Source organism: Capricornis sumatraensis, chromosome 13, assembly GCF_032405125.1.
Source record: "Capricornis sumatraensis isolate serow.1 chromosome 13, serow.2, whole genome shotgun sequence".
In the NCBI taxonomy this organism is placed as follows: domain Eukaryota; kingdom Metazoa; phylum Chordata; class Mammalia; order Artiodactyla; family Bovidae; genus Capricornis; species Capricornis sumatraensis.
This window is the reverse complement of record NC_091081.1, coordinates 90,540,138-90,561,827: the sequence shown is the minus strand read 5'-3', so window position 1 is coordinate 90,561,827 and position 21,690 is coordinate 90,540,138. Positions and strand designations below refer to the sequence as shown.

General features: G+C 48.6%; 1 protein-coding gene across 1 annotated transcript in view; it reads right to left on the bottom strand.

Moving 5' to 3' along the window:
• Positions 1-16,480, bottom strand: part of ERMARD (ER membrane associated RNA degradation) — a 28,862-nt gene extending 12,382 nt beyond the window's left edge. The window contains exons 1-9 of the mRNA XM_068985119.1: positions 16,427-16,480; positions 16,044-16,133; positions 12,135-12,232; positions 11,560-11,696; positions 10,049-10,163; positions 9,041-9,143; positions 4,578-4,607; positions 3,465-3,533; positions 1,740-1,913 (exon numbers count right to left, since the gene is read on the bottom strand). Of these exons, the coding sequence (XP_068841220.1) occupies positions 1,740-1,913; positions 3,465-3,533; positions 4,578-4,607; positions 9,041-9,143; positions 10,049-10,163; positions 11,560-11,696; positions 12,135-12,232; positions 16,044-16,133; positions 16,427-16,465 (855 nt within the window). The 5' untranslated portion in view covers positions 16,466-16,480. The remainder of the gene's footprint in view (positions 1-1,739; positions 1,914-3,464; positions 3,534-4,577; positions 4,608-9,040; positions 9,144-10,048; positions 10,164-11,559; positions 11,697-12,134; positions 12,233-16,043; positions 16,134-16,426) is intronic.
• Between the last annotated feature and the right edge of the window lie 5,210 nt (positions 16,481-21,690).

The following is a 21,690-nucleotide window of genomic DNA, read 5'->3' as shown; positions in this document are numbered from 1 at the left end:
GGGCAAGACTGAGGGCAGGAGGAGAAGGGAGTGATTGAGGATGAGCTGGTCGGAAGGTATCACTGAATCAATGGACACGAGTCTGAGCAAATTCCAGGAGGCAGTGAAGAACAGGGAAGCCTGGCATGCTGCAGGCCCTGAGGCTGCAGAGTCGGACATAGCTTGCCACTGCAGAACAGCAAAGTCAGTGAGTTGATAGCTGAGAAACTTAGTGCACGGAGGTCAAAAGCTTCCCTATGCATAAGCAGTAACTACCTAGACCTCTCAGCAGCACAGAACGACTCGAATGGCTGGCTGTTACTTGGAGAAGAAATGCGGTGAACTTCCACTCACTCTGACCCCACAGATCAGAGGCCACCGGGCTCATGGGGCGGCTGGGACCTGGCAGGGTTGCCAGGACTCACACCTGGAGGGATGAGCCCGTGGCCACCAGAGCACACACGGCTTCCCCGCGACAGGAGCCGTGGGAGGGCCTCTGAGCCCTGGGGGAGCGTGGGGGCTGTGCAGGGCGGCAGGGGAGGGGCCGCGGCTCTGGGGCTGTCTTGAGGGAAGGCAGGGAAGCTGGAGAGTGCAGCGGGGGACTGGCCTCGGGGCCTGAGCAGCGCCTTGGTGGGCAACAGTGTTCAGTCTTGCGAAAGTGTCAGTTATCCCCACATTAATCCACCAGCGCATCCCCGTGGGCTTCCTGTTTAAGTGCACAGGTTCACTGGGACACTAGCAACGAGAGGAGAGGCAGCACATTCTGAAGGAGAGAAACAGGACCACAGTGTCAGACACCACGTCAGTGCTAGTGTCAACACCGACACATCTGCGGTGAGACCCAGCAGAGACGGGAAAGGGGAGTCCAGGTCTGGAGTCCAGGGCACCCTGCATAGAGATGTTTACTCTCTAAGTGGGCTTGGCCAACCTGCAAGCAATTTGTCAAAGGAAAAAAAAGCAAGATTCCCAGGTGAAATAAATTCCTGCTGGATCAAAAGATGTAAATGAAAAAAAAGCTACAGAACTATAATGGAAAGATATGAAGACTTCTATAATTTCGGAAAACAAAGGGTCTTTTAAGAAGAACTCCAGATGCATAAGCCAGAGCGGAAAAGCCTAAAGATAGGGAACAGCGATGCAGACAGAGAGACTGTCATACTGAGAGAAGGGCAAGCGTCATATGACATCGCTCGCGTGGAATACAAAAAGTGGAACAAATGACGTATCTGCAACACAGACACAGCGTCACAGCAGTAGAAGGCCATCTTACGGCTCTCAGGGGATGGGGGGGGCGGGGGGGGACCTAGGGACTGGACTGGCACACACACACTGCTGTACATACAACAGGTGACTCTCAAGGACCCACTGCACAGCACAGGGGCTCTGTGCAGTGACCTGCAGCGGCCTGTATGGGAACGGAAGCTCAGACAGCGGATACATGTCTGTGTGTGACTCATTCACTTTGCTCTACGCCTGAAACTGTCACACTGCGAATCAACTAGACTCCATTAAAACTTGTTAGCTAAATAAACTCAGATTTAGAGTAAAAAAAAAAAGGATGAATGATTTTAGGTGACATCAAGTAATATTAATTTATTTGTTATAGAGAATACATGTCCACAAGTAATCTGTCAGATGGAGGCACACCGTAACTCAAACAAAAGATAATTAAAATATAACTAATTACATTTGAAAACAACCCCATTCCCGCTCAACTGAAGGAGGGACTCTACCAAGACGTCTTCCTCCCCACACATTACCTTACACACTGCTAACAGATCTCCATCAATAAACCTGAGTAAAAGGACAAAGGAAAACGCAAGCAGCTGACTGGCTGCTTCTTTCGGAAATTCAGGTAAACTGACTTCCCCGTGGCTTAGCCGATCTCTTAGACGGGGACCCTCCTGATGGTTTAGGAAATCCCAGAGAAATTCCTACCAAAAAAAGGACACAAAAAATGTGTGGTTAGTGTTCTCAGCAGAAAGAAGGGAGTCTGAAGGCCCAGAAAGGGCAAGCCGAAGCAGCAGTGTTCACTACGGAAAAGTGAGCCTGGAAGCGAGAGTCAGTCAAGGTCACGGAGCAGGTAAGCACCGAGTCACCCGGGACCCCTCGGCTTCTCACTACACCCGCCGCCTCTGCTGCGTTCTCCTGAGGGACCTCCCTTCTGTGTGTCGGCACCCTGCTACCCGAGGCCTGGACGCTCCTGGGGAGCCCTGTCCTCTGGAACTGCACCCCACGACCTCAGGCAGGAGCCCCGCTGCTCAGGCTGGATCTCCTGGGGAGCTGCGTTTCTGCATCTGTTCCTTGGCAGACTGACAAGAATCTGGCAAGTCAGGAGGACTGTGCAACCGGGGCTGCAGAGCTGCCTGCACGGCTCCAGTGCTTGGTAGCAGCACCATTCCCAGCCTCACCCCCTGAAGGAGGAGGACTGTGTTGAGCACACCTGGAACCCACAGCTGTGCTCACAACAACACCGGTTTTCTTTCCCCTCATCCCTCTTTCTCACATGTCCTTTCTCAGATCACCCTTTTATTTTTGAAGCCCTGTGAAGACACGGCTGTTTTCTTAATGGCAAATGTTCAAGGACTCTTCCACAGGCAGAGGAAAAAGAGTCAGAAAACCAAATTTTCTGATTCAGGCAAACTGCCACTGGACAGAGGAGTCACAGAGACTCAAGATGAAAGAGAGCTTCAGGTAAACGAGCTCAATCACGCTAACTTCCTGGTAGCAGAAAGGAGTGACCGACGTCACACAGAGGGGACTGGAGCCCAGGACGCTGACTCCCAGTTAAAAAATACAGGAATTCTACTTACAGTCCAAAGAAGTCACTGCAATATCCTCATAAAATACAAAAGTTTGACAAATAGAAAACAGTTCTAAAAAATTATCTTCTCATCCAACTCTATCTTCTTAGCCACATCTGACTTTATTTTTGTTCATAAAGCAAATACAGTCCCTGCTACCGGCACATACGGGCTTCCCTGGAGGCTCAGATGGTCAAGAATCTGCCTGCAACACAGGAGACCTGGGTTCTATCTCTGAGTCAGGAAGATCCTCTGGAGAAGGGAATGGCTACCCACTCCAGTATTCTTGCCTGGAGAATCCCATGGACAGAGCAGCGTGGTGGGCTACATACATACAGTCCATGGGCTCACAAAGAGACGGACGTGGCTAAATGACCAACACTCTCACACATTTCATCAATAAATTCACGTGACCCACAAATTCAAACACTCTTAGGACCAAGGTGACTTAAGTCCTCAGGTCCTAGGGAAAGGACGTCTGAATAACCAGCACAAAGCACAGGACCTGAGCTTGCTCAGAGCTCAGCCAACGTCAGCTGCAAAGACAGTGGAGTTCACACATGTGAATGCTTCGGAAGCACTTCTGGGCAGGAAACAAGACAAAATTAATGTCATTTTTGAGAAGAGCTAATCATATTGGTAAGTAGCAGGGTATTAAACTATAGATGCCTAACACTTTACCATTGCAGGTTCTCCCAGGAAAAGAGGAAGTTGGTTGATTTTGCCATCATTCAAGTGTTTTGCCAATATCTAAAACAGCAAAAAGAAGTAAGTTGATTAAGTGGTATACAAGTACACACACACAGGACTTTCAGTATCAAAAGATCCTGTACATGCGATATGACATGTGTTAGGTCCAAAGCAGGTTAAATTAGGGCAGTCTTAAGAAAGTAGCAACCACCTATTTAGGAAAGGTCTTCTTAACCAATATGATGAGTTTAAGAAGCTATATACATGCATTCTTAATTGTGTGAATGAGTGTTTCCATGTGTTTCCATGTGTTTAGGTGTGTACATGTGTTATATATGTTCATGTACATGTATGTGCATATACCGGTTTCCCTGGTGGCTCAGATGGTAAAGAGTCCACCTGCAATGCAGAGACCCAGGTTCCATCCCTGGGTCAGGAAGATCCCCTGGAGAAGGGAATGCCAGCCCACTCCAGTGTTCTTGCCTGGAGAACCCCATGGAGCCTGGGACCTGGTGGGCTGCAGTCCATGGGGCCACAAAGAGGGGGACACAACCGAGCAACTCACACACACTCACATGTGCATAAACAGATGTGTGTGTTTATGGGTAGTTTGTGTATATGTGTATACACGTGTTTATGTATATCTTCAAACACTGTACATGGTGTGTGTATACATACATACAAGAGTGTACATGTATTTTATGGCCTTTCCATAATTAATAATTAGCCTGAAAGCTACACTCAACACTATCACCAGCTTTTTCCTTTTTTCTGCTTATGTGAATAAGCTGCTGCTGCTGCTAAGTCGCTTCAGTCGTGTCTGACTCTGTACGACCCCATAGACGGCAGCCCACCAGGCTCCCCTGTCCCTGGGATTCTCCAGGCAAGAACACTGGGGTGGGCTGCCATCGCCTTCTCCATGTGAATAAGCATAAGCATATTATTTTTCTGCAAGCATATGATTTATGGTTTTTAATTTGATTGATTTATTTAATTAAAATTAATCAAATTAATTTAATTTGATTTTTAATTTTGTATTTTGATTTTTATTTTAAGCGAATACAATGTTCTGTTTGTCTCAAGATATCTTGGAGGTTTACTTACGTCATCGAAGGTAGTATAAAGAGCTGTTGACTTCAGAAAAGGAAAGAAAATAAACAATTAAAGCAAGATACAAGTAGTGTGACATTATTCAAAGCAGGAAAAAGTTCTAGCATGGCACCACAAGTATGAAGCCTTCATTTGTAAATAAAACTTTATCTAGCAACACTTTGGGAAGGATGTCGCTGACAACATGAACACGATACGCAAGGCAGGAAGATACAGTGATCCTGGCGAACAAGCCCCGTGAGACTATCGCCCTCACACACACAGCAATTCAGGTGCATCTGACACTCAGGATCCCACAGCTTCACAAATCAGTACTCACACACACAGAGCACCTCTACTGATGGCTTACCAGGAGATTTTCATTTTAATATTACCAAACATTCTTCAACATGTATTACCGTGCAGATGGCTCTAAAGCCCCTATACTCCCAAACCTGTTCTGCTGATGCTAAAATCTCTCCTGAGCTCTACTGTAAGTATTCAACTGCCTACTAAATATCCCCACGTCTTTCTCAAAAAGACTGAACTTCTCACTCATCTCCATAAATGATGGAAATTAACTTCTATCTTGTTTCACAGAATTGGTATAAATATCGTCTCTTGAACCCCTAATACACATAAGCTTCTAAAAAGTCACAAAGTCTCACCCATCTTCACAACCTCCATTGACTCTGAAGAGATTTTATGCCATAAAATAATGATAGAATTTGCAGAAGCAATTTATAGTTTTACAAAGTATTTTCATTTGTATATCACCTTATAAGTAAACTGTATGAACATTATTTTTCGTATAAAGTTAAAAGCACATTGCCTTTCCTTCCTGACCACTTGCCCAGTCCCCATGTCTCTGAGAGAGAAGCTTCATCTAACTTATTTCATCTGTCTGATGACTGTCATTTATAACTTTATTGCTACTTCTGTCTCAGTTATTTGGAAAAGGTATATGGATTCATTACATATTCTAATGTACTGTCTACAGATTATAAGATAAAGTCAATCACGTATTTGCTGATACTTTCAAGCTGACTTGTCTTTATACTTAGAAATGTCTCTTGAAAGTAGCTTTCCCTGGTGGCTCAGACGGTTAAGAAACTGCCTGCAATGCAGGAGACCTGTGTTCAATCCCTGGGATGGGAAGATCCCCTGGAGGAGGAAATGGCAACCCACTCCAGTGTTCTTGCCTGGAGAATTCCATGGACAAGCCTGCAGGCTACAGCGCATGGGGTCGTGAACAGTCAGATATGACTGACTGACTGTCACTCACTCATCAGCAAACTGATGTTAGGTTTGTTCTGGATAAAAGTCTGGGCTAAAATTTAAGGCATTATTCGATAAACTGTATCCTCTGCAGAAACAGCCACAGAACATACTTGTGCAGTGAAATCACAACTAAATGACCAAATTCACGAACCAGAGTCGTGCACTGAATGGCTAGGACACCACGCCGTCAATTCTAAGACACGCGGACGAGAGCGGACGCTGGGGCTCCGGCTCTTTGCACTGGAGGCCAGGCTTCGCTCCGCAGCACTGGGCTGGGCGGAGCCAGTGAGAGGCACTGGGTGTGGGCAGTGGCCCCGAGGGCGGGGCCAGAGGCCCCCCAGCAGTGCAGAGCAGAGCCGCTTCCACATGAGGCAGACAGAGGGCAGGGGAGCAGTGTTAGGGCTGAGCAGGCCAGGCGCTGGGAGGTCACCCCTGTGGCCGCAACGGGACAGCGGGCAAGGAAGAGGAGCGGTGTGCGTGCCCAGGAACGGGCAAGGGGTCTAAAGGATGCTGGAGAAATCAGGTAGAGAGCAAGGTGCAGAAAGGCTGGGGCCAGACTCTGAGATCCTTTACACCATGCAGAAACGCGAGCGGTGCAATCAGGCGCTGGAAGTCATGAAAGGCGTTTAAGCAGATGGGGTCACAGAAGACACAGGAATTACCATAAACTTAGCAAATAATCAGTGGCAGTGGGAGTACAGATTAGAGGAGGAGGGGAAGCACGAAGACCTGTGAGCCAGGTTCAGGGGAGCGAGATGTGAGCCAGCGAGGCCGAGCACGGATGCACCACGGGGTAAGTCGGGGGACAGGTTCAGGGGAGCGAGATGTGAGCCAGCGAGGCCGAGCACGGATGCACCACGGGGTAAGTCGGGGGACAGGTTCAGGGGAGCGAGATGTGAGCCAGCGAGGCCGAGCACGGATGGACCACGGGGTAAGCCGGGGGACAGGTTCAGGGGAGCGAGATGTGAGCCAGCGAGGCCGAGCACGGATGCACCACGGGGTAAGTCGGGGGACAGGTTCAGGGGAGCGAGATGTGAGCCAGCGAGGCCGAGCACGGATGCACCACGGGGTAAGTCGGGGGACAGGTTCAGGGGAGCGAGATGTGAGCCAGCGAGGCCGAGCACGGATGCACCACGGGGTAAGTCGGGGGCAGGACCGATCCGCAGGATGACGCACAGGAGGACGGAGGGCAGGCAGAGCACAGACGGCGCTGAAGCTGATGGGGAGCCACGACGAGGACAGAGCTGTGTCCGACTCCTCGCGACCCCGTGGACCGCAGCGCGCCAGGCCCCCCTGTCCTTCACCAACTCCCGGAGCTTTCTCAGACTCATGTTCATCGAGTCAGTGACGCCATCCAACGATCTCATCCTCTGTTATGCCCTTCTCCTCCCGCCTTCAATCTTTCCCAGCATCAGGGTCTTTTCCAATGAGTCAGTTCTTCACATCAGGTGGCCAAAGTACTGGAGTTTTAGCTTCAACATCAGTCCTTCCAATGAACACTCAGAACTGATCTCCTTTAGGATGGACTGGTTGGATCTCCTTGCAGTCCAAGGGACTCTCAAGAATCTTCTCCAACACTACAGTTCAAAAGCATCAATTCTTCAGGGCTCAGCCTTTTTTATGGATCAACTCTGACATCCATACATGACTACTGGAAAAACCATAATTTTGACTAGACGGACCTCTGTCAGCAAAGTAATGTCTCTGCTTTTTAATATGCTATCTAGGTTGGTCATAGCTTTTGTTCCAAGGAGTAAGCGTCTTTTAATTTCATGGCTGCAGTCACCATCTGCAGTAATTTTGGAGCCGAAGAAAATAAAGTCTGTCACTGTTTCCATTGTTTCCCCATCTATTTGCCATGAAGTGATAGGACCAGATGCCAAGATCTTCGTTTTTTGCACATCGGCAGATGGCGGAGTAGAAAGATGTGCGCTCATCTTCTCCTGCGAGAACTCCAAAATCGTAGCTCACTGCTGAACCACCATCAACAAGAGAATGCTGGATCCCACCGAAAAAAGCTACCCACGTCCAAGGACAAAGGAGAAGCACCAACAAGACGGTAGGAGGGGCAAAATCATGTTTAGAATAAGGATAGTAAGGAATATCAGAGAACAAATTTGTGGAAGAAAAAAAATGCCTTCTTTGAAGTAAGGTAAATCTGGGTGCTGGGGAAAGCTCCTATAAACATATTCAGCAAACAGGGGTAAATGTGACACAGGAGATCAAAGAACTGTGACTTAGGAAGAATGCCTTGAAGACGGCTGGAACTTAATGCTCTCAACCACCCTCTTAGTACTGCCTTAGCGGCATCAACAACTCGTGCCATGTGGGGCTTCCGTTTTCACTAGTTTCGGAGTATTTTCTGATTGGTGCTGCTCCCACACAGGTAACAGCCTCGGACACTGGACATGTGAGCTCTCCCAGGGTATGCATATAAAGAAGACTAGCAGGGTGAGGACAACTAGCAGGGTGAGGGCAGGACTTTTTGAGGGTCGCCTATTTACGGGGCAAAAAGAGGAAGATGAACTAGGGAAAGAAGCAGGAACACCAGGTACGGCAGATGCTTGCGCTCGTCCGATAATATGCATTCTCCCTTTCCCGTAGCTGGTGGGTTCTCCCATAGCCCACTGGGACACGGCCCCTCAGAGGCCTGTCCAAGCACCACCGGCAGCTCTGGCCGAAAGGAAGCGGTGTCTTTAGAGAAGGCAAGCTGCAGACCACCCATGCCCACCAGTAACTATGGCTACAGAGGAAGCATGAGCATCAACCGCTTTTATGACATCGTTAAGTTTAAAAAATGACTGAGAATTCTTTTCCCCATTTTTATCCTGCCCAGTCGTGTCTGACTCTTTACAACCTCACGGACTATGGAATTCACAGTCCGTGGAATTCTCCAGGCCAGAATACTGGAGTGGGTAGCCTTTCCCTTCTCCAGGGATCTTCCCAACCCAGGCCTCCCACACTGCAGTCAGATTCTTTATGAGCTGAGCCACAAGGGAAGAATCACAGATAAATATAAGTCATACAAAATCAAAATAGGAAACCACAAAAAATGACAGTCAAGCCTTCCAAAGAAAGTTCTTGCGAGAAAATTCATTTAACGATAAACAAAAACAAGATAGTAAAACCTTTCATTAGGGACAGAGAGCTGTCAATACAGCAGCAACGATCAGCACCGACCGCCAGAGCAGGCGCACCTCAGCAGTGAGAAGCCTCTTTGGACACCCGTTAACTTCAGCAAACGCCTTCCTGAGTCCAGTCTCCAGCTGTACCAACAGTAAAATGGCACAGTCAGCAAACCTGTGAGATGGAGGGAAATCAGTAAAACTCCATGTTTTAAAGGTAAACTCTGGCACTAACGCCACAATAAGGCTGCTGCTTTCCAGAGGGCACCAGCGTGCGTCAAAGCAGCGAGGGGTGATATTACTCACTAACGTAAGAAACAGAAGCAGAATCAAGGTCTCACGAGATGAGTGGCAATGAAACTGTTTTCCGGTGTTTTAATGCATGATGAGACATTTTCAGTAGCTGCAGCAGAATAAAACGTCACCAAATACCTGCCAAGCTTGCTTCATCTAAAAGGTACTCAGACACCAGGGAGCCAGTGGGCTCTCATGGTTTCCAATCGAGTGTCTGCATCAGGACAGAGTAACGGGGAGGGAAGTGGAGCCCGCTGACCTCCCAGGGCAACATCCGGGGCCTGCTCCCCGGGGAACAGAGGCAACTGACAACCTCCATCTCTCCTGATTCTCTAACACTGCACATCGTGTTTCAGTCACAGTAAGAGCTTGAAAAATACTAATAAGTCGATTCAAAAAAGTAACTATTGGGGCGCTCCTTGGTGGCCGAGTGGTTAGGACCCTGGGTTTCCACAGCCGTGGCCCGGGCTCAATCCCTGATCAGGGAACTGGGGTCCTGCGAGGTGTGCAGAGCAGCCAAAACGATTTCTTAATTTCTAAAATAAAAATTTAATTAAAATAATTTTCATTATTAACTATATAAAACTGTACCATAAAACAAACAAAAAAATGTTTAAAACACAATTACAAGATGCCTCTTAATTAATTACAGGAAGATAATTCATGCTCGGTCGACTCCTGTTTGCTTTTACTCCAACAGCAACACAGCACGGGGGGCAGAGGCTTCTAGGAAGGCCTGGCCTCCAGACCACCAGTGCCCAGTCTGTAAAGCCACCCTTCAGGTACCTGTGAGACTTTAACTTGGTTAATGCAACTTCCCAATATGGCAACATGATTTTCAGTATAAAAGTGGACTTCTTCATCACTTCTTCTAATACGGAAAGCACCTCCGAAGTGACATCTGTAAAACAGCAACTGTTTTTAAGCACAATCACATTGATCAACTGGAAAAAGGTGTGAACACGCTTGGGGAGTGACGCCACTGGGCTGACCTCTTTAAGAAGATGGACCGTGGGCACTGTGTGCCGTCTAAGAGTGAGGCTACTGAATGAGGCCAGGGCTGTAGGTGGCCAGGGGCACCCTGTGGGGCCCAGGCCCCCACACGCAGGCTGCAACTGTGTGAGCAGAAGCGTTCAGGGGCAGCTGGCTGACTGCACTGACCAATAAAATACACCTTCCAAAGACACGGGAGCAAGAGTGAGCCCAAAGGTGAACTCTGGCCCTAAGGCGGCCGTGCCGGGCCCATGCAGGCTCATCCATCCGTGGCCACCGATGTCCCAGCTGGTGAGAGATGCTGACAAGGGGGACGGGTGGGCGAACCTCTGCACTTCCCTCCTGATTCTGTTGTAAACTTAAAACTCCTCTACACACGTAAGGTCTTAAAAAATATATGCTATTGGCAGTCACCAGGCTACCAAAAGATCCCATGATACCAAAAGGCTAAGACCACTGGGGCCAAGACGCTGCGTACTCTTCCCAGGGTTTTCATCAGCAGATACAGACTCGGCATGTCTACCGCCAAACAGGAAAAGGAACGGGCCTGGAGCAGACGCAGCGTTTATCTGTTCTCTCGAAGTCCTGTGTCCTCAACCTCCTTAACCTGGTAAGACTTCGACATGAAAAAACAAACCAAAAAGTGCTATTTGTTGTTGTTTAGTTGCTCGGTTGGGCCCAGCTCTTGGTGGCCCCGTGGACTGTAGCCCCGGGCTCCTCTGACCGTGGGGTTTCCCAGGCAAGAATACTGGAGTGGGTTGCCATTTCCTTCTCCAGGGGATCTTCCCAGCCCAGGGATGGAACCCTCGTCTCCTGGGTTGGCAGAGGGGTTCTCGTCCACTGAGCCTCCAGGGAAGCCAAGGACGACACAGGAGAACTTACGAGCGGCACGTCTGGCCACACCGTCAAGAGAGCAGAGCAAGAGGGCCGAGAGGAGAAGGGGCGCCGCCACAGACGGGCCCAAGCTGCACATCTGCACGAGAGGCTACTTCAGCATTAACACTGGCTCACGTCAATTAGCATCAGTAACACTGATCAACATTGTTAATGTGATTCAATGACATCAACACTGATTCACATAGCCGTGACTGTCAGACTCCCGGTGCCAAACCTGGGGGCACCATGCGAAGAGGGGAGGATTTATGTGGCAAAGTTTAAGAGGGTCTTCATGAAACTTTCAAAGGCATGTTGCCCCTGGAGAGTAACTGTTCCTCCCACAGAGCAGGAGCCTCAGTGCTGCTTAATAACGCTATAAATATCTTTACAAAGACAGAGTCAAAGAAAAACGCGAAATCGGTACTCGCCAGGAAAAACGATCAAATCCTCTACGCTCGTGAGAGTCACGAAAGGCCGATGCACCAACGTGAAGTTCGTCTGTCGAAGGAAGCCCTTCAGCAGCTGACCCAAGCCTGCTGTCAGCAGCACCATCATCGCACAGTATCTAGCGGGAAACGGCACAGAACGCTGTCAGAAACACGAACCAGGCACACGTGTAAAAAGCTCTACTTTAAAAAAAAGGTTAAAATTAAAAAAGCAACACAGTATCAAATTGCAGAAACTCCCACTGGCTGTGGGGATGAAGCTGTGCAGTGGTCCAGAGGACCAGTGATCTCTCAGGAACCAGTGAGCTGAGACCTAGGACTCCACCCACCGGAAGCTGGGCATGGCACCGTTCCACCGCTGAGCATAAGTCAGCGAAATCGCAACCAGATCACCGCAGCAGCCATTCGGCCACTGACGTCCAGTTTTGTCTTCAATATCCTGAACCCAAACTCTCTTATTTATCTCAAAAATACATCTTCCCTTGATGGCAAATTCAAAATAAAACAAACTTCTCAGCATATGAAGAAAGTGCGCGCACGCCTCCCCGAGCACCTACTTGGGCGGAACCTCCTGAGGGGCCGCGAAGCCGTGCCACAGGACGTTGCGGAGGTTGAGCCCACGCGGAGAGCCCACGAAGACCTTGAGCACGTCCATCTGGGGGGGGCAGGGCACGGGGTTACCGAGGAGCCAACCCAGCTGGGAGCACGTGAGCTTTCCTCCCCGGAACTGAGGGGGCCACGAGTGCAGAGCACGGGGGACACAGGAACGAGCCCGTGCGTGCCGAGCACGCGTCAGACGCCTTCTGCACGTTTCCTTACTCCTCACCTGGGGACGGCCTCTGAGGGAGATGCTGTACTCGCACTACGCATGTGAGAAGCATGCAGGCGGGGAGGGGTGAGGCCAAGGGCGCAGAGGCCCCAAGGCCGCAAGTGGAGGGACCCCAGGCCACGCTGCTTCCTTGCCACACGCCGAGAGGCCCCGGCTGTCGATAAAGCAACTCCACGGCAAACGACAGGCTGCACGGCAGTCGGCCTCCTGTCTGACTCGAAGCTCTCCGTTCACCTGCTCCATCCTCCCACCCAGCAGCACAAAGTGAAGACCCTCGGACCCTGCTCATCCAGCTGCAACACCGACACCTTCCCTGGGCATTCTCTGGGTGAGCAGCACCACGCGTTACAGGAGATTCAGAACACACGGAAGCTGCTCAGAGACCAAGAGGACTCAAGCCCGTGTCGTAGGAAAGAGGAGCTGAGCCTCCCAGAGACTCAGGAAAGGGCTGAAGCTGCTTCCTTCACCTGCAGACTCGGGGGGAAGGCGAGACGGGTGCTCTGGATGCCCTCGGGGCAGGAACTCACACAAGGGGTTTCAACTCAGCACCAGAACGTCTGACAGCCAGTCCTTCCAGGCTTCTCCAAGTAGCACTGGCTCTCTAACTTAAAACACTTTAATATGAACTTAGTTAAATATCAAGAACTGTGGCATTAATAATTAAATATTACTCGCTTCAAATTTACTATTGTTTTAAATTAACTGTCATACCATCTGGGAAATTACAAGTATATATGCCAAGGACCTAGGAAAATTACCCGGGAGCTGAAAGGGCTGTGGGTGGACAGCAGGCTCGCTGCACAACATGGGCAGAAGCAGAGGACAGAGCAAGACAAGGGGCTTAAGAGTCCAGGGTGATGGCGAGCAGCCCGCGCTGCACTCCACACGCTCCACCAAAGGGAATGGCCCCGAGCCGACACGCAGCGACGGACCACCAGGACGCCTGGGAAAGCTTCACTGACGACAGTTTCTCAGTGAGTCCCGTCTGTAAACGTCCTCCTGGTGGGCACCACCCTGGCTTTCTTCTTCACCTTTGACCTGACTTATTCAGTTGCCTGAAGGCTACTCACTGGTCTCAAAAAATCATGATCATGTGGCCTCGAGAAGACTTTGAAAAAGTACCCATTTTTAAACTGGCATCTAATTTTTTTTTCAACTTAACTTTCAGTAGCTGCAAAAGGTATACATTCTCACATGTTAAAAATATTGATTTTTTAAATAATAAAATTGTAATAAAAGATGCTTACTCCTTGGAAGGAAAGTTATGACCAACCTAGATAGCATATTCAAAAGCAGAGACATTACTTTGCCAACAAAGGTCCGTCTAGTCAAGGCTATGGTTTTTCCAGTGGTCACGTATGGATGTGAGAATTGGACTGTGAAGAGAATTGAGTGCCGAAGAATTGATGCCTTTGAACTGTGGTGTTGAAGAAGACTCTTGAGAGTCCCTTGGACTGCCAGGAGATCACTCCTGGGTGTTCACTGGAAGGACTGAAGCTGAAGCTGAAACTCCAATACTTTGGCCACCTCATGCGAAGAGTTGACTCACTGGAAAAGACCCTGATGCTGGGAGGGATTGGGGGCAGGAGGAGAAGGGGACGACCGAGGATGAGATGGCTGGATGGCGTCACCAACTCGCTGAACACGAGGAGTTGGGGATGGACAGGGAGGCCTGGCGTGCTGCAGTTCATGGGGTCGCAGAGAGTCGGACATGACTGAGTGCCGGAACTAAACTGAACTGAACTGAATATCACTTTTTAAAGGATTAAAATTTTACTCTTGAATACATTAGCATTATATCTTCTAGAATTACTATTATAATACACAATGAGATCAACAGACTTCAAATTTCTCATTTGCCCCCAGAGGTCACTATATCAGGGGCTATTCCTCCGGCATCATCACACCTGAGGCTCCACACACGAGGTCATCACACCTGCTCATCACACCAGAAGCTCTTACACCAGAGGCTCCTACACCTGAGGCTATCACACCTGCTCATCACACCAGAGGCCCCACACCTGAGGCTATCACACCTGCTCATCACACCAGAGGCCCCACACCTGAGGCTATCACACCTGAGGCTATCACACCTGCTCATCACACCAGAAGCTCTTACACCGGGGGCCCGACACCTGAGGCTATCACACCTGAGGCTATCACACCTGCTCATCACACCAGAAGCTCTTACACCGGGGGCCCGACACCTGAGGCTATCACACCTGAGGCTATCACACCTGCTCATCACACCAGAGGCTCCACACCTGAGGCTATCACACCTGCTCATCACACCAGAGGCCCCACACCTGAGGCTATCACACCTGAGGCTATCACACCTGCTCATCACACCAGAAGCTCTCACACCAGAGGCTCCACACACGAGGCCATCAAATGTGTTCATCACACCAGAGGCCCCACACCTGAGGCTATCACACCTGCTCATCACACCAGAAGCTCTTACACCAGGGCCCCACACCTGAGGCTATCACACCTGCTCATCACACCAGAAGCTCTTACACCGGGGCCCCACACCTGAGGCTATCACACCTGCTCATCACACCAGAAGCTCTTACACCGGGGCCCCACACCTGAGGCTATCACACCTGCTCATCACACCAGAAGCTCTCACACCAGAGGCCCCACACCTGAGGCGATCACACCTGCTCATCACACCAGAAGCTCTCACACCAGAGGCCCCACACCTGAGGCGATCACACCTGCTCATCACACCAGAAGCTCTCACACCAGAGGCCCCACACCTGAGGCTATCACACCTGCTCATCACACCAGAGGCCCCACACCTGAGGCTATCACACCTGCTCATCACACCAGAAGCTCTTACACCAGAGGCCCCACACCTGAGGCTATCACACCTGCTCATCACACCAGAAGCTCTCACACCAGAGGCCCCACACCTGAGGCTATCACACCTGCTCATCACACCAGAAGCTCTCACACCAGAGGCCCCACACCTGAGGCGATCACACCTGCTCATCACACCAGAAGCTCTTACACCAGGGCCCCACACCTGAGGCTATCACACCTGCTCATCACACCAGAAGCTCTTACACCGGGGCCCCACACCTGAGGCTATCACACCTGCTCATCACACCAGAAGCTCTCACACCAGAGGCCCCACACCTGAGGCGATCACACCTGCTCATCACACCAGAAGCTCTCACACCAGAGGCCCCACACCTGAGGCGATCACACCTGCTCATCACACCAGAAGCTCTCACACCAGAGGCCCCACACCTGAGGCTATCACACCTGCTCATCACACCAGAGGCTCCTACACCAGAGGCTCCACACCTGAGGCTATCACACCTGCTCATCACACCAGAAGCTCTTACACCAGAGGCTCCACACACGAGGCCATCAAATGTGTTCACCACCTGAGGCCACCACACCAGAGGCTCTCATCGAAGCACAGCAGCAGGACGAGAGAGAGGTGTGTCTCTGGCTGGAAACATGGCAATTTTGGTAGAAGGGTCTGTGGGAAAGGAAGGTAAGCTTGAATCCCTGAAATAATTATTTTTTTCCTAACATAGCATCAATTTTTGAGAAACAAAAATAGAGTTAACATTGATTGTTTTGGGCCCTTTTTCCTCCATCAGTTTTAACTGGACAAGCTTACCACAGGCTGCCCGAAGACTTGAGCAAGTTCCTCAGATGCGAGCAGATCTCTTAAAAGAAAGGGGCAGTCCTTCCCAATCAGTAAATATACCTGAAATTCAAACAAACTTGTGTAACAACTGTATTACAATGAGCCAAATCACATTAACCAAAATATCACCCACAAAGCAAGTGTCTGTACACAGGAGGGGAGGAAAGAACTGGAGACACTGATGTTTCTGACCTCACAACCATTCAAAAAGAAGAATATTTCAAAAATCTGTGCCAAGTGATTATACAGGAAAATAATAATTAAAATCTATAAATCTCAGTGAAACTGCAAAACAGTTTACTGTTCATTCAGACACTTTACAGGGCCAACAGTGAAAGAGTCCTCACACTTACGTCACCCAGGGCTCGCTCCAGACAGGACGTGAGCTTCATGAGGCTGAGAGAAATACTGGGAGGTTCAAGACTTCTCAAGGCATCAAGTATTTCAGGAAATAACTGTTTAGAATAAGACACATGTCAGAATTTGTGTTCAATAAGCATTATTTCTCAAAGTCACAATTCTATTAATGAAATTCAAACCTCTACAGATTTAATTAGCAGATTTTAATGACTGTTTTGGTGTAGGTAAATATTTTTTATATAAATATAACAAAATGCAAAGAATCAAGAAAAACATTTGAATACCTAAAGCAGGTTTTGGGAAGCAATGAATCTGGCATGACTCTAAACTGGAAAGTCAAACGCTTGGACCTAAATCTTGTATCTCAGCTTGATCACGTCTTAAAGCGTAGGTAAGGCAGCTGCTGCGCAGGGAGGTGGGACGGCCCTGCCTCTCTGAATGAGGAAGCCAAGCACTTTAGAGCCACATTTCCATAGTTGCTGCTCTTCTGCGGCCATTCAATGCACCAAGGGAAATGGCTGGTTTGAACTTTGAACTACCCGACCTCCCTTCTGCCGCCCTCAACAAGCCAAGCGTCCCCGCCTCGAGTCCCCCCGTCCCAGTGCCTCGAGAACAGCTTTCGATCAGTCTGGAAGGTCTTTCTTTTTCTTTTGGAGCTGCCCAGTCTTTCTGTCCTGGGACCAGCAGCACCCATGCACCAAACCACCTCCCAGAACCCGGATCCTGGCACCGCATTCAGAAACGTCCTCTGGGCAAAGGGTGTCTCCCAGCTCAGGCTTGGAGACAGCTCCAGCTTTCCCTCCCAGTACTCAAGCCTTCTCATAGCCCAGGGCCCAGAGGACAGAGGAGACCCCTGTAAAATCAGCAAGGAGCAAAAGCCTCTATGCGGGATCTGCAATCTTTCATTTCTAAGACTTTGTTGCTGTTCAAAAGCCAAACCTCTGGAACACCTGTCCACTGGAGCGCCGGTGTGTACTGCACTTCAAACTGCCCCTTGGGCAGAGACGACAGATACAGGTGGACGGCCTGGCACATGGGGCCCAGCAGCCGCACACTTTCCCGGTGGTCCAGACCCTGGGCTGCAAGGGTGAGAAAGCAAGTGAGCTCCGCATCGTGTGACGAAAATGCCTACATTGCCAAAGTGCTTCAGTGATGAAATTTCCACAAAATTGAGAACCAGTTTAAACTGAACTTAAAACAAAGATACTCATGTTGTGGAAAATAAGTTACATATGTGTTTACCTGATCATAAAAGAAAAACTGTCAGAGAGTTTGAAAAATACAGAAAGGTTCAAATAAGACAAAAGATATTTTTAAAATTTCTTTACCTGTATGTAAGTTTGTATATATAATACTTTAACCTGACTTTTTAATGTAACATTATTAGACTAAGAGATTTCCAATGACATTAATTTATAATAATTATTATTATTTTGGAACATATTTATAATACAAATTTTCAGTTTGAGGGTTTTTTCCGTAAGTTTCGGCTGAACATTTACAAGGTTCACAGCCAAAAATATAAAAGGATGGAAGTCTCTCTCCTGGCACCAGTTCTCCTTCCTACAGCATCTTTCATATTTCAAGAAATGTTATCCATTTCTTGAGTGTATTTAGAAATATTCATCCCTACACAAGCAAATGTCACATGTCCCTCCTATTGCCTCACTCTGCCACATAGCTCAGAGAGATTTCTGGGCCAGAAAGATGGGCCCCCTTACTCTCTCTCACCCCGCACAATGTTCCCTTGCACGCATTCGTCACAGTTGGAGCAACCCCATCATGCTGACGTCTGGCTGTCTCCAGTGCTCTTCCCTGCTCTCTTCTCCGTCACAGAAGGCTGCAAGGAGCAGCGTGCGACAGGCACACGCTCACACCTGTGGCTGGACCTGTCCTGTGCGCTCCTGGATGGAACCGCCGGGCTACAGCATGTCTGCTTACAATTTTTACAACTATTTTAAAATATTCCAGTCCACATCCCTACTTAAAAAAAGGTACAAGAATGCCTAGAAGACAAGAATAATAGCCGTATGGACCACTGGTCGTCCCCATACCCTTACCTCGTGACTCTGTCTGCTTCCCTTTCCCACCTGGACTGCAGGCCGAGAGCCCTCAGCCCGCACAGCCTCCGACCCCCCTCCGCACCCACGGCTTTCCCCTCACTCCCCTGCGCCTCTCTGGTTTCACTCCCTCTCCTTCCACACCGATTCTTTCTCTCTTTCAGTTAAGCCTGTACTATTAATATAACATCTTCTCACCCAAAAAGCAGTGGTCAGAAAGGGACAGTTTATAGGTTAAGACATTTTAAAGAGAACAGTATTGACGGGCATTTGGGCTGCAGGCCAAGTACAAACCTGATTCTGTATAAACCATGCAGTCTGTAATTTTCTTCCAGCATACTTCACCGTTTTGAGTTACAATACTACTGATGTCGCAATTTTCTCTGACTTCAAACCCAAGTTTACAGATCATGTCATACACTGAAGGAGAAAGACAGGTGGCAATCGGCTCCCCAATTAATATCTGAAATATAAAACATAAAACACACTCTTTAACAGAAAATATTAACATTATAATATATTTAAGTCACAGGAAAACTCCATTATGTCTTATAGAATACACTCAGGAATAGTTACTGTGTTAACACACTTTCTGGATGTCAGAAGAACTATATGATTAAGACATTGTGATTAAATGTTAACTAAAAGTTACTTATGCAAATATTTTCAAGTAAATGTTTAAAGGTTTTAAGTTATTTTATTAAACATAATATTTTTAACATAAGAATTTACAGAAGCTCAGAATATTTTATGGATAGTGCATTTCCTTTCAGCATTCACAAATTATCCCAAAGTTATCAACATAAGCATTTTTAAATGAGGGCTGAGAAAACTAGAAAATTAAGCTACTAAATGAATTAAACACTAAATAATGCTAAAGTGGAGCAAAATGCATAATTCTGACTCCCCACATAGTGTAAAAAGCAGCAAACCATGCTGCTTTTTCATAAAAAGTTAAATAAAACCAATTCTTCATAATTCTCCTGACATCACGCTAAGATCACCCAGTAACTGCAGAGAGATCATACTCTAGGTCTGAAAAGGGCCTGGTGTCTCTGTGAGGCGCGTTAGTGAGTCTCGGCAGGTCCCCGCCTCGGAAGCCAGTTGGCTGCAGCTCCCCTATCCCCATCAGCGTCAGCCACCATCCTGCGCACTCTTCCTGTCCCCAGAAGCTTCATTCCCGCTCTCAGCCTTGAAGTCAACCAATGCTTTCAGGCCCCACAACTGAGGCGCTCCCTGAGAGATCTGCGGGGCACATCCGGCAATCCTCTGGCTGACACCTGCTCAGCCGGTCAGCACACTTTCCTTGGACCACTGCGCGACAGCACGGGGTGGGGGGGGGGGAGGCATTTGCCCCTCCTGCCTGCAGCCCGGCAACCTCCTGGGCCTTTCTGGTGACCCCCACTCCTGTGAGCACTGCCCTGCGAGGCAGTGCCTCCTGCTGCAGCAGCTGACTCCAGTCTGCAATCGTCCCAACACTTGCAGGACCAGCTTCGCCCGAGAACGCCCACCGGACACACACCACGCTCCCGGGGACTTCCCTTCAGAACTCTGCATCCCCCTTGCCAGGCTCTTCCATGCAGCTCTGTAGCACAGTTTCCTCCTCAGAGACCTGAGTTTCAGCCATGCAGGGGCTCTCCTCTGAGTGTCCAAGCTTTAAGACGCCAGCCACTCCCCTCGGCTCCTTCAGTCCTCTGGGGCGACTGCTCCTGCAGCTGCCGTCTCCACCACACTCTCAGAGATCTCACTTTATCCTTCACATAACTAGTTAGCAATTTTATTCCTAGTTAACACTTTATATCAAATGATCATAGTGTGAAAGCTCCTGTGGTCTGTCTCTGGACAAATACACAAACACAACTCAAAAAGGTTACATTCACATCAAAAGGGACTCCTTGCATTTTTAAAAAGCATTTGAACTCTAAAGGAACAAACTGAAGTTCTAGAGTGACAGGAGACAGGCAGAAATGATATTTCTGCACAAAAGCTCATCTATTCCACTAGTAAAGTGGGCCCTGAATCTCACAACTGAGGTTGTGAGTAAAGTCTCTTTCGGTTGTAGACACCAGATCAACACAGTTGTCCCTCAGACTCAACCAAACAGTAAGATCCTGGAGCAGAGAGACCAGGTCTTACACAACACTGTATGCCCAGGACACAGCAGATGCTGGAACATGATAAATGAAAAACAAAAGTTAAATGAATTATTGGCTCCTCCTATCCCTAGCTGATGGCTCAGAGGGTAAAGAATCTGCTTGCAATGCAGGAGACGGGTTCAGTTCCTAGGTTGGGAAGATCCCCTGGAGAAGGGAATGGCAACCCACTCCGGTACTCTTGCCTGGAGAATCCCGTGGACAGAGCATCCTGGTGGGGTACGGTCCATGGGGTCGCAGAGAGTTCTGTACAACTAGGCAATTAACACTTTCACCCTGAGTTGAAATGGACCTCTCTAAGGCTCCAAGACCTTCAGATTTGGGGAATGGCTACATTCTACTCCTACAAATAGACATGCAATTCTAGAAGTTGGCTTCTAGGTTAACTTTTTAAGCTCATACTCTCTTAGACAAGAGGAGACCCTGCTGTTAATCAAGAAATAAAATCCAACCTCAAATCAACAAATAATAAATGCTGCAATGCTTTAACTGCCACTCAAGACAGTAAATCTCTCTTCTGCGTGTTACACTCAGGGACGTGCCTGTCCTCCCACTAGAAGCCCCAAAGCCTGCATTCGTGTGTGTGTGCACCCCTCCGTGTCATCTTTGGTACCTCAGTGTCCTGCCCAGAGCAGCATGGGATAGTGCGAATGAGTTTTGCTTGAGAGCTAGAATGATCTGAATTTGAATTCTTCCTCAGACTCTTTTCCGCTTCTTGCCTTGGAAACGTTAACATACCTGAGACTTTTAAGTGTAAAACGGGGCAAAACATGACCACCTTCTACAGCTGCAGTAATCAGTGATAATACTTGAAAAGCACCCGGCACACAGTACTCAGCACTCAACAAGCAGCAGCTAGTGCTAAAAACTGCTCACAGATGATCGATTAACACTGAAATCCCTGAGAGAGGAAAGTAAAATCTTTATTGTGAGGCAACCCCACTGAGGCAGCCAGTTAATGAGACCCTTTGATTCAGTTTTACGTTATCAAAGTGGCCTAAAGATGTCAACTACAATTCTAATTTGCAAGTGTGAACCAGAGGC